The sequence below is a fragment of the Carcharhinus amblyrhynchos genome, chromosome 15 (genome assembly GCF_965287045.1).
Source record: "Carcharhinus amblyrhynchos chromosome 15, sCarAmb.v2.hapA, whole genome shotgun sequence".
Classification (NCBI taxonomy): Eukaryota; Metazoa; Chordata; class Chondrichthyes; order Carcharhiniformes; family Carcharhinidae; genus Carcharhinus; species Carcharhinus amblyrhynchos.
Genome location: NC_137338.1, coordinates 36,280,964 through 36,295,065, shown reverse-complemented (window position 1 = coordinate 36,295,065; position 14,102 = coordinate 36,280,964). Strand labels below are relative to the sequence as shown.

At 40.6% G+C, this 14,102-nt stretch overlaps 1 protein-coding gene across 6 annotated transcripts in view; it reads right to left on the bottom strand.

Moving 5' to 3' along the window:
* dcaf6 (ddb1 and cul4 associated factor 6) overlaps nucleotides 1-14,065 on the bottom strand; it is a 136,202-nt gene extending 122,137 nt beyond the window's left edge. For all 6 annotated transcript variants that reach the window (XM_080203808.1, XM_080203809.1, XM_080203810.1 and 3 more), the window contains exon 1: nucleotides 13,959-14,065. In XM_080203808.1, the coding sequence (XP_080059934.1) occupies nucleotides 13,959-14,046 (88 nt within the window). In that variant the 5' untranslated portion in view covers nucleotides 14,047-14,065. The remainder of the gene's footprint in view (nucleotides 1-13,958) is intronic.
* Nucleotides 14,066-14,102: the final 37 nt, after the last annotated feature.

Here is a 14,102-nt window from a genome sequence, read left to right as displayed (position 1 = left end):
GCAAAGCCAGCTGGTGCTTCTATTTGCAACTCAATTCCAAAATGACTGCTTCTTCCAACTCATTGACCTAAGTCCTAATGCTGGTATCTTTCACAGCTTGGAGGGAGAGGAAGTTAAAAAGAGGGCAGAGAATAAATGAAAGAGGTTAGGGGTGAGGTGTATTAGTGAAGATAAAGAGAGGCACTCAGAAGATGAAAGCACACAAATAATGAAGTGAAATCAGAGAAGGAAAGAAATGAGGAAGCAGGAAGAAACAGGCAATTGAAGGAAAGGAGAGCAATTTAGGTACATTTAGAATACAATATTGTTTTGCTAAATGTATATAGCATTCTTAATCAGAAGCAGCCCACTCACTAGATGCATCATAAAGATCCAGCCAAATATTTTAACCTACAGCAACACTCAGTCCTTGGGGTTTAGTCCTTTAATGACATAAACGAACTTTCAGTATTAAACTGTAGAACACAAACTTAAATAATTATTATAAGACTGCCCTTGCTAATGGCATTTATATATGCAAGCAGTTCTGACTTAGAATTGCAAAATAGAATGACTTGATTGTGAGCTGAGGAAAATGTTTTTAAAAGGGGACATCAAAATAAAGTGCAACTAGCAAAATCTTACACAATAATATTACCACGTGGACTTCACAAATGATAAAAGGGAAATTGATGAATAGTGAATGAAGTTGGTATAATGGCAATACATTTAACTATGTAGGGTTCATTACTTTTTAACATTTTTTGCAATATCATTTCTGCATCTGCTCACCCAATTTACTTTCTCAAAACACTTGTGTCCTATATTTAACCATTATGAAATATACTGACACCGCAATACTCCATTTCTAAATTTAGATGATCCCTGTCATCATCATTTTGGATTGCATTACAAATTCTTGGGTTTTCAGTTGCAGTAATAATATTATAATACGCTAGCTTCTAAATGATGTAGTACCTCTGTATCTTGCATGAATTTTAAAAGCCCTGTTCCAAAATTTGGTTTCAGAAGTAAACAAATATGTGGAGGAAGGAAACTAAGTGCTGGGACTTTCTTTCCTACATCTGCTAGTTGGCAAATTTAGGACCAGGTTGTAGCCGAAAAATGAGAGCCAATCCTTTCAGAAGTAAAGTTAGAAAACATTTTGATTCTACACAAGTACAAAAGATTGGTGGAAGTTTGAAACTTTCTTCTGCAAACATGAGCATAAAACGAGGAATAGGAGTAGGATAATACCAAACAGACCCTTGAGCCTCCTCCTCCAATCAACATGATCACGGCTTATCTTCTCCACTCCCCATGTTCCTCGATTCCCAGAGAAATTGAAAATCTGTCTATCATAGCCTTAAATGTTCTCAACTTTGAGCATCCATGAACCTCTGGAGTGCACACATGTTCAAGATTTCTCAATCGGGGAAACAACTTTTCAGTATCAACCTTATCAAGCCCTTTCAGAATCTTCTATGTTTCAATGCGATCAACACTCACTCTTCTAAACTCCAGAGTGTATAAGCCCATTCTGCTGCCTCACAGCGCCAGGGACCCAGGTTCAATTCCAGCCTTAGATGACAACCTGTGCAGAGTGCATGTTCTCCCTATGTCTGTGTGAGTTGCCTCTGGGTACTCTGGTTTCCTCCCAAAGTCCAAAGCTGTGCAGGTTAGATGGATTAGCCATGGAATTACAGGATAGGACAGGGGAACGGGACCTGGTTAAGATAGTTTGTCAAAGACAGTGCAGACTCAGTGAGCTGAATGGACAACTTCTACACAGTACAGAAACTGTGATTTACTCAACTTCTCACATGGTGCAACCCTCTCATCCCAGAGATCAAAATAGTGAACCACCTCCAGTGCCAAGTAATACTTCTTTCCTTAGATATGGAGACCAAAACTACACAAATATTCCAGATGCGGTTTCACCAAAGTTCCAAACAGCTGCAACAAAAAATCCTCCCTCTTGTACTCTAGTCTCTTTGAAATGAAGGCCAATATCCCATGTGCCTTCCTCTTTGTTCATTGTATCCACATACTTACATTGTGTTCCTTGTATGAATACACCCATATTTCTCTGAATGTCAGCATTTACAAGTTTCATACCTTTTTAAAAACACTTTTTCTATTCTTACTGTCAAAGTAAATAACCACACTTGTTCCTAATCCGTTGACCTGTATTTATCTCTTTGCAGTTGTTGCTAGATCAATTGCTAATTTATACGTCAGATTGATGGGGGGGGAGATATCCTTTTCGAAAAGGAACGGTGTCAAATCAGATGAGGAGAGAACTAAGAAGGATGCCGTTCGACTCTCTCTCACCTGTCATAAAAAATGTTGTAAAGTAAAGCTGAAAGTGAAAATTGAATAGAGAGTAGTGGGTACAGGGGAAAGAAATATGTTGCTGAAAAATAATTAATAGACAATAGAAACATAGGATGGACAGTGAACATCAAGCGTAGTGAATATTGGGAAGTTTGAAGAAGTAGAGACAGTAAAACCAGAAGTGTTATAAATTAGTAGTGGAGATGAAAGGATGAATAGGTCTGGAGAAGCAGAGAAAGAGAGCAGTAGGTGGACCTATAGAGAAGAGAGAATGCGGTGCAAGTGAGAAGCTCAATTTTCTTTAGCTAGATCCAAAAGTTAGATACCTGTTACTTAGGCACATTAATAGATTAATCTAACTATCTCACTTACTAAGAGATCCCATTAACTTAATTTCATCATAAAATTATGCAGCACAGAAGGAAGCCATTTGGCCCACCAGCCTTGTGTCAGTTAGCTGATTAAAATAATTTATAATTTGTACTTGGCATAAAGATGTATGTAATTTCTAGTTAAACTGCTATCCTCGAAATGCAATTTGGTGCACTTTGATCATATTTCTTTGGATAGACCCCACTTAATACTTTCAGTGAGATCTGTCCAATCACACAAATTGGAGCTCTTTAGCTGGTTCATTAATTTGTACCTGTCCCACTACTCCAGAGGTTTGGACTGAAATATTTAATTTCTAGTTCACTCATTGCTCTGAAGTCAGAATCATGTCTTGAGGTAGTATTTACTTAATAAGTAACTGTTCTTATCCTCCACAGCTTAAATTAGTAGTTCAGAGTAAATTTGTTCAACTAAAGTTCTGCTTTGCCCCAAATGTTCTATTAGTCTAACCAAATTCAAAACATGTGTACCAAACATGCTACACATAATGGTAGGAGAGCGGGGTACAGAAATGGTTGGCAACAGAATTTGAGACACAAAATGGCACCACTTTAAAGGTGAATACAATGGCAAGTATAGATTCAAAAGCAGGACATTATAACGTAACTAGTTCAAATGTGATTAGCAGATATAGCTCAGTACCAAAGGTTTGGCATATGTGCCGCAAGGAGGATGTGCATAGAGTCATAACATATATTACATAAATTATATATCAATAAAAATCAGCCTACTTCACAATTTAATGGCATTAATGAAAAGGTGAAGGAAATTCTAAGGGGATAGATATCATTTAGACTCTTGGTCAACTTTCTTCCCCACATTCAAGCCCATCATAATTTCTATAGGAAGGTTCAACATCCCATGATCGAAAATTGGTACCCTTGTGAACAGTGTAAAGTAGATGTGCAAATCAGAAGATTAAGAATTACCTTTTTAAAAGTACAGAATCACAGGAGGCCATTTGGCCCATCATATTTGCACTGGCTCTCCAACTGAGCAACTCACCTAGTCCTACTTCCCTGCCTCCTCTCCATTACCCTGCATGTTTTTCCCTTTCAGACAATCTAATTTCCTTCACAATACTTCAATTTAATTACTTTACTACAATAATTTGAACGAGAGGTTGTATAGGCTGCTCATCTGCCAATGTGAACAGAAAAGCATCATTTCACCAAGTTCAGGCTAAAATTAATGATCCATAATTACACAGACAGAAAAGGAATACAGCCAACAATCAGCTGTGCAATATTTGACATGTGTTAAATTGTCTCAAAAGAAAATCCAGAATTTTAGCATCTTGGCTAAATGAGGTATTACTGAATTTAATGTTCTGTGCTCCTACAGAGTCCCAGATGACATAAAAATGCACCTTTGAATTTATTGCCGATGTACAAAATGGACGTCAAATAACATGGTTGTCCTCAGACAAATAGGATGGCACCAATATGGGCTACAAACTCTCATGTGCTAACATTTTAAAGTATGAGAATGAAAGTTTTGGCCACCAACTGCATATTCAAGAAACAACTAGGACTAGGGGGCACGACCTCAAGATAACGCGGGGGGGGGGGGGGGGGGGGGGGGGCGTTTAGAATGGAGTTAAGGAGGAACTTCTTCACTCAAAGGGTAGTGAATCTCTGGAATTCTCTGCCCATTGAAGTGGTGGAGGCTGCCTCGCTAAATATTTTTAAGACGCGGGTTGATGGGTTTTTGATAAGCGAGGGGATTAAGGGTTATGGGGAGAGGGTGGGAATGTGGAACTGAGCCACGACAGATCAGCCATGATCTTATTGAATGGCGGGGCAGGCTCGAAGGGCTAGATGGCCTACTCCTGCTCCTATTTCTTATGTTCTTAACTGGAAATCTCCCCAGAAATGCATGACTATCCGTGGATGGCTATGTACATTGGCGCATTTCTTCTACATTTGGGTTTCACTTCAAACTGACAAATATTAGACTGCCTAACTTTCATGAACACAAAGAATTTCAGACTTAATAAAGATGGGATCTGGTGCTGGCATAGTGAATGTTTTTAATTCAAAATATGCCCCCAACCCCCCATTTTAGGGAATAAAATATTGTGTATAAAATGTTAACATTTTACTAAAAATGTCCAAATTCCTTACCAAAGTGAAACCCTTGGTTTGGGTTTGCCTGCTTGCTATGCTGATCTAGAAGACATAATTTACTTACGCAAAATAAATAGGTTGATGCTAGTCAACTAATAATGAGAGATACATCACACCAAGAAGTAAGTTGCCATTTCAGAGAACAATCATTTTAAAATTAAAATATTCACCCCTTTATCATCCATTAAATCAGAATATCTTTAAACAATTCAAACAACGTTCTATAGCATAACCACTTTGTCATAGTATACATTTGGAAGTATTTGTTATGATGGATTAATGCTTTTGTTGTTGACTTCTCAGTTAGAGTAAGTATCTAAAACCTCTGAAAATAGCACTCCTGAATGACGTGCCAGCTTTCCAATGACTCTGTGACACACTGGAGTTTTTAAAGGAAGAGAAGGCAGAGAGGTGGGGGCTGACAACCCACATGCCTCCAATTAACTTGCTTTTAAGCCCACTGAAGAATTTGTTAGTAGGTTGGAGAGTGAAGTCAATAACTAGAATCTTAAATGGTTTGGGACATGTTAGCTCATGACTGTTGGGAATGTGGCAGGGAGCCATTACCAATTGCGGCTGCTGACGAAAAATTTTAAAATGAGGTTTTCCTGCAGTGGCACAAAGGTGCCATTGCTTGAGCAGGGTAATCAGAGTACTTTAGCAGTGAGCCTTTGAGGACTTATGAGGGGCTGGTGGCCCTCTGCTCTCCTGCCTGCTCCTTTCCTCCAGTCAACAATAAGCCTTGTGATGCTGCCATTTGCCTTACAAAATCACCCTCCAGAACTACAACTCATCTCCTACCCATGTCTAGTACCCCTACCTGGCATAACAAAAACCATTTCCAGGCCAATTAAGGTATTTTGTATTGAAATTTGCATTGCATGACTCTGCAGCACAAGGGTAAAGACCAGGAAATGGGTGGGTTCTTGAACTCAGACTGAAACTTCAGGACTCTTTTACCATTTTGATTCTAAGTGCTGGGCGGACTTGAAACTGGGAGTATTTCAAATGCGACTTTTAGACCTGTTCTCAGGTGCCCCCATATGCACTCTGTCTGAAAAAATATCAGCAATTCCAAATCGTGCTGAAGAAACCCATGCGTGACGCTTAATGTATGCAAAACCCTGCAGCTCCGATCGGTGCCTCCAACTGCACACGTGCAGAAACAGAGAATGCAGTTTCCCTTCCACATTGCTCCTGGATAATGCCTCCCCACGGCCCGCCCAGACACTGCCCCACCCCCACATTACAGACCCCCTTATCCCCCCCATCTCCTCTGCCACCCAGACTGACCGTTAGCCACTCCTCCCTTCCCTCTCACTAGTCTCAGGCAGACTGGCAGCAGACCTCCCCCCGCCACCCGAGCGATCAAGAGTGGCAGCAGACCTCCTTTCATCCCCACAATCACAGACAGAGTGGCATTGGACCCCCCTTCTCCCTCACTGATCTTAGGCAGAGTGGCAGTTGACCCCCCCCCACCAATCTCAGGCAGAGTGGCAGCGAACTCCCTATCCCCCTCACTCATCTCAGGCAGAGTGGCAGCAAACTCCACCCTCCCCCATCACCCCCAACCAATCTCAAGCAGAAAGCTGTCCAACGTTTGTCACTTAACACCTCACTAACTGGAGCGCCCAAATCGGACTTATATGGAGCATGTCTGTTTTGCACCTATTCTGGATGGGCAAATGCGGTGGTAAAGGGGGAAGTGCCGGTGAGGTTGGGCCTGCAACCCATTAAGTCAATTTAAATGCATGCAAATGCATTTAAATAGCCATCGCGTTTCAAGCACAATCCCATTTTTGGGCTTTGATAAAGGGAGAACCAGCATGAAGGCAGGGGCAGATCATGCTAAAGTCAGGCATGAGGCAAGTAGCAAGTTTTCATGCCCAAAAACAGGTGCAACTTGATGGTAAAAATCGGGCCCTTCACGTAATCATACATTAGATGCGTATCCCTCGCACTATACACATTTGGCAATTGAACTATACAACAAATACGTTCATCATATTAAGTCACGTTTAGTTATAACTTGTAGCTATTCTGTGTAATTGAAAATAAATGATTCCAAATACTTACTTAGAAATATGACAATTTTTCCTGACCTAACAGCACATTTTCCTAAAATTAAGTCTCTTCACACAAAGAATCAACAACTTAGATCTGTATAGCTTGTTTAACATAAATACTTTATGCAGCTTCACAGAGAAGACATACAGATGGTGCAGCTGAGAATTTAGAAGACTTGTTTGAAAGTACAGTTAAGGAGGAAGATTTTAAGGTTTTCTGAGAATTGGATAGGAATAGCAAAACAAAGGTGTTTAGGAAATGAGCCACAAAGAGTAGGGCCAAAATAGCCGAAAGCTCTCATCGAAATGGAATGTTGCAAAAGAAGGAAGCACAGAATCCCAAATTGCAGATTGGGACCGGAACTTATCTTAGAAGGAAACTGCAGACTGAGTGGGAAGCTTATCCAAAACTCCAGCGTCCACATTCTGTCACAGTTAGATTTCTCATCCATCATCCCAGGTTTTAAGCACAGGATCCCACTGTACAGATTTGCATTTGGTGTTTTGGAATCCAGTGGAAATCAACAATGACATAACTGATGGATGAGCAAGAGTTAATGTGCAATAAAATGCAAATATGAATCTTGGGACAAGTTGGAATCGAATAAGGAGGAGCTTCAGAAAGCACAAAAACGTTCCAGGAACCTCGGGGAATCATAAGTATGAACAAGAGTTTCCAGCTTTCAAAGAGTAAAAGCTAGACGTAAAGACATATTAGAGACAGGCTCAAGAGGGTAAATTGTTTATCTTGATCAAGGAATCTAGAATATGGGACAGAGAAGGGACAAATCATTTATGACTAAGATAGGAGAAATTGCTTCATACAAAAAGTTGCAAACCTTTGGAATTCTTCATCCCGGAAAATTGTAGTTGTTCCTTCATTTAATATACTTAAAGCTAAGATAAACAGACTTTGCTCTCTCAGGAAATCAAGAGATATTAGAAGGCAGAAAAGTAGACCTGAACCAAAGATCTGCCACGCTCTTATTGAATGGCAAAGCAGTTCGACCTGCCATATGGTCTACTCCTGCTTCTATTTCTTATGTTCCTATGTTTTCTTGGTGAAAGACAAGAGCAGCATCTGTTCAGCCTCAATGAACTTCTGCTGGGAACAAAAGAAGATAGCTTTTGAGTCTCCATTTAACATTAAGACAACCTGATAACACCAAGATAATTGTAAAATTAAGCACTGCAACAAATAATTGTTTGTCTAATTAGGGACGAGTACCTTATGTAAAATAGACAAAAACAGAAATCTCAGTTATTAGGAGAATAAAGGCAAATGTTTTCATTGTTCCAAATGAACAGAAAAAATTTTAACTATTAAGAGTCTTTGGTGAGACCTCACTTGGAGTATTGTGTGCAGTTTTGGTCCCCTTATCCCAAGTGGATACTTGCCATAGGAGGAATGCAATGGAAGTTCACCAGATTAATTCCTGGGATGGCAGGGTTGTCTTATGAAGAGAGTTTGAGGAGTCTGGGTCAGTATTGTCTAGAGTTTGGACGAATGAAGGGTGACCTAATTGAACTTATGAAATTCTTACAGAGTGTGACAGAGTGGACATAGATTAGATGTGTCTTTCCCCTGGCTGGTAAATCTAAAACCAGGAGATATAATCACAGGATAAGGGGTAGGCCATTTATGACAAAGTTGAGGAGGGATTTCTTCACTCAAAGTGGCAAATCTTTTGAGTTCTCAACTCCAAAGGGCTGTGGAAGGTCAATAATTTAGCTCATTCAAGACAAAAATCAATAATTCTCTGAAACTAATAGCATCAAGGAATATGAAGATAGTGCAGGAAAGTGGCATTGAAATAGATGATCAGCCATGTTCAAACGGAGAGGTGGAGCAGGCTGGATGGGCTGATTTGCTTACTCCTGTTCCTTTGCTCCTAACAAAGTAAACAGTCAATACAATCTACTTTATTCTCTAACATACAGTATTAACATGAGGTAAACATGAATTAACACGCAAAATGTGGTCAAACACATCTCACATTGCACATTAAATGGCATTTGCAACCAAGACACATCCATTCATTTCTCAGATTCACTGAGCTGGCAATTACTTCTGGGCTTCTCTGACCACCAGTATTCTCAGCTGCACCAAGCAACTACAGCTCCTGGCCTTCTCTGAGCCCCTGCTACAGGGAGCTGACAACAGCACTCTGAATGGAGTTAGCAACTTTCTGTTGACTCCTCAGCTTTGGATTAAAAGCTGCTACACTGCCACCAGATTGCTTTGTTCTGTAGTTGGGGCTTTTCATCACCTTAGCCATCAAAGGGAAACCAGAACTGAGCTTCTTCGGGCGGTTCCACAATACTCTCTGCATTTGGGAGCACCAGCTTGGCAAAAAGGTTGTAATCCTTGATCTCTGCCCCAAAAACACTATCAAAAAAAATCCACAAATATGGTTTCCCTCATAATATGAAAATGAACCTCTCTGAAATTAACATTTTCAAGAAGTAGGATTCAAATGTGGAATCTTGGTGATTGTGCTGGAGGAGAAGGTATGGCTGAAGCTAAAGGCAAAATACTGCAGATGCTGGAATCTGAAACAAAAACAGAAAATGCTGGAAAATCTCAGGTCTGCTGAAGGACCATCTAGGCTCAAAACATTGGCTCTATTTTCTCCCCACAGATACTGTCAGACCTGAGATTCTCCAGCATTTTCTGTTTTTGATATGGTTGAAGCTACACTGGTTTTGTTGGGATTAGCATGAGTGGAACTAATTGAAGGTAATCAGCTCAAAGTCGATCACAGTTGAGAAAAGTGGACAAGATGAAATGATCAGCTGTGCCAAATGCTATGGAGAGTTTGAGGTCGCACCTGAGGGCCTTAAGATATTGTTTTGTGGTATCATGCTGATTTTCTAATGCATAGCTGCTTTTCTTGGATTTTCTGCCAAAGGTACACACCTTTTCAGTTTTTGCACCTTTCAAGTTAAATGCGCCGGAAATCAGATGTCCCACACAAATGCCCAGGGCAAGAAGATGAGTGAGTGTAACTCACGGAAACTCAAATGATTTTCTTCCCGCTCCTATTAAGAACTGTACATTGCTCTTTTCCTTACATTGGAATCAAGCCAGGAACTGACTATGTAAAGAACTGCAATTACAAACCCACAATCCAACAGTCAAATGATACAGACAGCTGAAGTACCAATGCGCCACACTAAAGAAAGAACAGAGGCCACAATTAGAAAGACTTGCAGTAGAAATCTATTTTTCTAAATATTTGGGAATAGGCTTTAATACAGTGCCTTAAAAAAGTGTCCTAAATTCTTCGGAGATGATTCAGGCTGAAATGAATGAAAACCCAGGAATTTAAGGGAGTGACCTAAATCTTGGTCAAAATGATGGTGTCAAGAAGGACTTTATAGAGGACAATGATATAGAGGGGCACATGCTTTTCAGAAGGGAATTCCAGATATTAAAAGATTGAAACCACTTCTGGGACAAAATTAGGAAGAAATGCTGTGGATCAGAAAATAAAGTGTTTCAGGGATTTACATGACTGTAGGATGGGGAGGAGGATGACAAGGCCACAGAAGGGTTTAAATTCAAGGATATGAATTTTAAACTGAAAGCACTGGGAAACTGGAAGCCAATAGATGTTACCAAAGACAGGAGTGATAGGCAAGTGGGCCTTGGCACAGAATATGATTAAAGTAATAATTTTGGATGAATGTATAGAAAGGTGGTAGAACTTTGTAATCATTCAGTCTGGAGAATATGATGGCATGAATTAGGTTTGCAGGTGCAATTGGGTTGGCTTGGTCATGTTGAATAGATTTCAAAGGAACTCCTTAGTAAAGGAGATATGGAGAGGAATAAAGGTTTTGTGAGGCAACTTCAGATCTTTGGCAGCTGAAAACATGGCTGCAAATTGTGAAACGATTAAAACAACTAATGCAGAACAGGTTAGAATTCGAGGAGCACAGAGACCTTCGTGGGTTGTAAGGCTGGAGGAAAATTCAGAGGTAAGGAAGAGTGAGGAATCAATATAGATTAGCAAGTATAGAGCTGATGGGTCAACAGGGCTCAGTCAGGGTACTAGTGACAGAGATTTGGATGAGTTCAGGTTTATGGAAGATGGGAGGCCAGCCAGAAAAATTTTGGGATAATGAAGTTCAGTGATAAGAAAGACACAGGTAAGAGTTTCACCAGTAGATAAATTGAAGCTGGGATGGAGTTGGACAATGTTCCAAATGTGAAAGAAGGCAGTCTTGCTGAAGGCATGGAAATGTGGACAGAAGCTAATCTCAAAAAGCCCAGCTCTACCTCTCCATTAACTCTCAAGAGACTCCTCCACTGTCTCTGCTGTCAGATTGCTCGCAATCTTGGATGAACTACAGTTACTGCAACTAAACATTGGCAGGACAAAGAAATTGTCTTAAACTTCAAGCGACAAACTCCCTTTCCTTGCTACCTAGCCATCTTCCTGAAGAACATCACCAAGAATGCTTCATTGCATTCAACAACCTGACAAAAGCATTTGATTCACTAAATCACAAGGCTCTGTGGATTGTGCTCCAAAGATTTGCACCTCCAAGAAATTTCATCACAATCCTGCAACTGCTTCATGATGATATATTAGCAACTGTCTTGAGCGGAAGATCTAAAATGGTCACATTCAAAATCCGAACTGGAGTCCAGCAAGGCTGTGTGGTGGCTCCTACAGTGTCTGACAGTGGCTATTCATCTCATCAAAGGTCAACTACCCACTGGTGCAGGTATTAAATACCATCTAGATGGAAATAAACTCAGTCAGTCTGTCCTGTGCCAAAATTAAACTAACCACCATTGATCTACAATTTACAGATGACTTCAGTGTTATTGTCCACTCTGTACCAGATTTGCAAGCTGTTCTTGATCTGTTAAACTCTGCATACAAGAAACACAGTCTGTCCTTGAGTATTGCCAAAACAAAGTGCATATCAACCTACATCTGGACAGTGAAATATTCCACAGCTAATAATTACTGAAGGAAAGACTCTGAACACTTTCCATAGCTTGGCAGCCACCTCTCTCTAAAGGCCACCACTGACAAGGAGATCCAGCACCAAAGTCAGTTAGCTTTCTACAAAACATGGCAGCAAATGTTTGACAACTCAGGCCCCTGCAAGTCAACAAATGTCCCAATGAACAGAGCAGTTGTCATCACCATATTTCTGTCCTGCAGTGAGACCCACATTAAGAACATTAGAAAACTGCCTCAACTGCATCTCCGGATTCAACGGGAAGGTTGTCAAACAAAGCTAATGTCCTTCTTGAAGCCAGCTCCACAAGCATTCAAACAAAACTCCAGCAAAATTAGCTCTGATGAACTAAACACTATCTGGATTGCCGAAAAGCCTACCCCACCTGTCAGGCTCCATTTTCTCAACTCTCAAATGGTGACATTCCAGAGGAGGACAAAGAAGCTCTCCTGAGAGCAGGCAGCATTGACACTGAGTGAAAGAAGCTTGCTACTAATCGTTCAAAATGGTGACAACACATCCATCAAGCTACATCACGCTTTGTGTTACAAAGTCTTAATGATAAGGAAGAATGACAGCAGAAAATCAAAGAAAAGGAAGCAAATCCGACACTCCGAATCTCAAGGGTAATCTGTCCCATGAGCTTAAAGATCTGAGAGCTGACAATTGGCCTGATTCAGTCACATGACGGCCAGTGGCAGAAACCTACACCTGAATAGATCAACTGGTGGAACAATGATAGTGATGCCATTCACTTATCACAAAATCTTGCTGTTCAAAGCTATGATGAATGAATCTGAAATCTAGCCATTTAAAAGTGCAACTCTCAGAACTTGTTGACTGATCCGATAAAATATGATGTGCAAACTAAATTTACAGTCAAATGAAGAATTTTTTTTTAAAAGTCACAAGTAGACTTACATTAACACTGCAATGAAGTTACTGTGAAAATCCCCTGGTCGCCACACTTTGGCACCTGTTTCGGTACACTGAGAGAGAATTTAGCATGGCCAATGCACCTAACGAACATGTCTTTCAGACTTGTGGGAGGAAACCAAAGGAAACCCATGCAGACGTGGGAAAAACATGCAGATTCCGCATAGATAGTGACCCAACCCAGGAATCAAACCCAGGTCCCTGGCGCTGTGGGGCAGCAGTGCTAACTAACTACTGTGCCACTGTACCATCCCACTCAAAGTTGTACTTCTTGCAAAATATGGAGAATCAGATACAAATAACGTATTTTTATTAGATTTAAGGATCTCATAGAGGCAAACATGATGCAGGGATGGTCATTAACATGAATTTGAAATAACCAAGAAAGATACTGATGCATTACTTGGCAATTTGAAGACCACAACATGATAAAAACCTCATCCCCAGAATAAGGTTCATCCCTAACGTGTAGTCGTATGATTAAATACACAAAAATCTAATGTTATGAGGACTCAAGGATGTCCTCACTTGGAAGATATTTTTGGACATGCTTAATTTCGGAAACGCTATCTGGCTATTATTACGTCAGTAGCTTAGCAACAGCTCTTGGTGGGTGTATTAATCAAAAAAATGAATTCCTGGGAAAGTTGAAGAAAAACTTTGGTGAAACTATTAAACCGGGGTAGGTGGAGGGAGGTAGAGGGGCGGAATTAAGACACTACTTCCCAACACGACAGAAACACACAACGTCCATTCAATGTTACGTATATCCTGTTGTCAATTTTATCATGTTCGCCCAATTTTTCAAATCGATCTCAAGAACAATCATCTGCCTCCTCTTGTCTTAAATAAAACTTACTCCAGGTCAAATATAATCGACACAAATATTCAACCAGCCGCTAAAAATTTATCAACCCCCCCCCACCCCCGGAAGTAAAATATTAAATGCATTTCAAAGAATATGCATATATTTTCAGAACTCAGTAAATGGAAATGAGTTAATAAAAATAGTCACAGTTATTTTCTAACAACACGCATTGCATTAGACGGGGGGGGGGGGGGGGCGGAGGTGAACAGAGTTGGAGCTGATGTCAGGAAGATGGTTGAACTGGAGCTCTCAGCAGCCACTTCTTACCTAAATAGGACAAGCGAATTAAGCGGGGATCCTCCAGCCCCAGCGAGCGCTTCCTCACATCCCACACCAGGTTAGTGGGACGTGACATCCTGCCGCTCTCCCCCCCCCCACCCACCCCTCAGCCACACACACACACACACACAC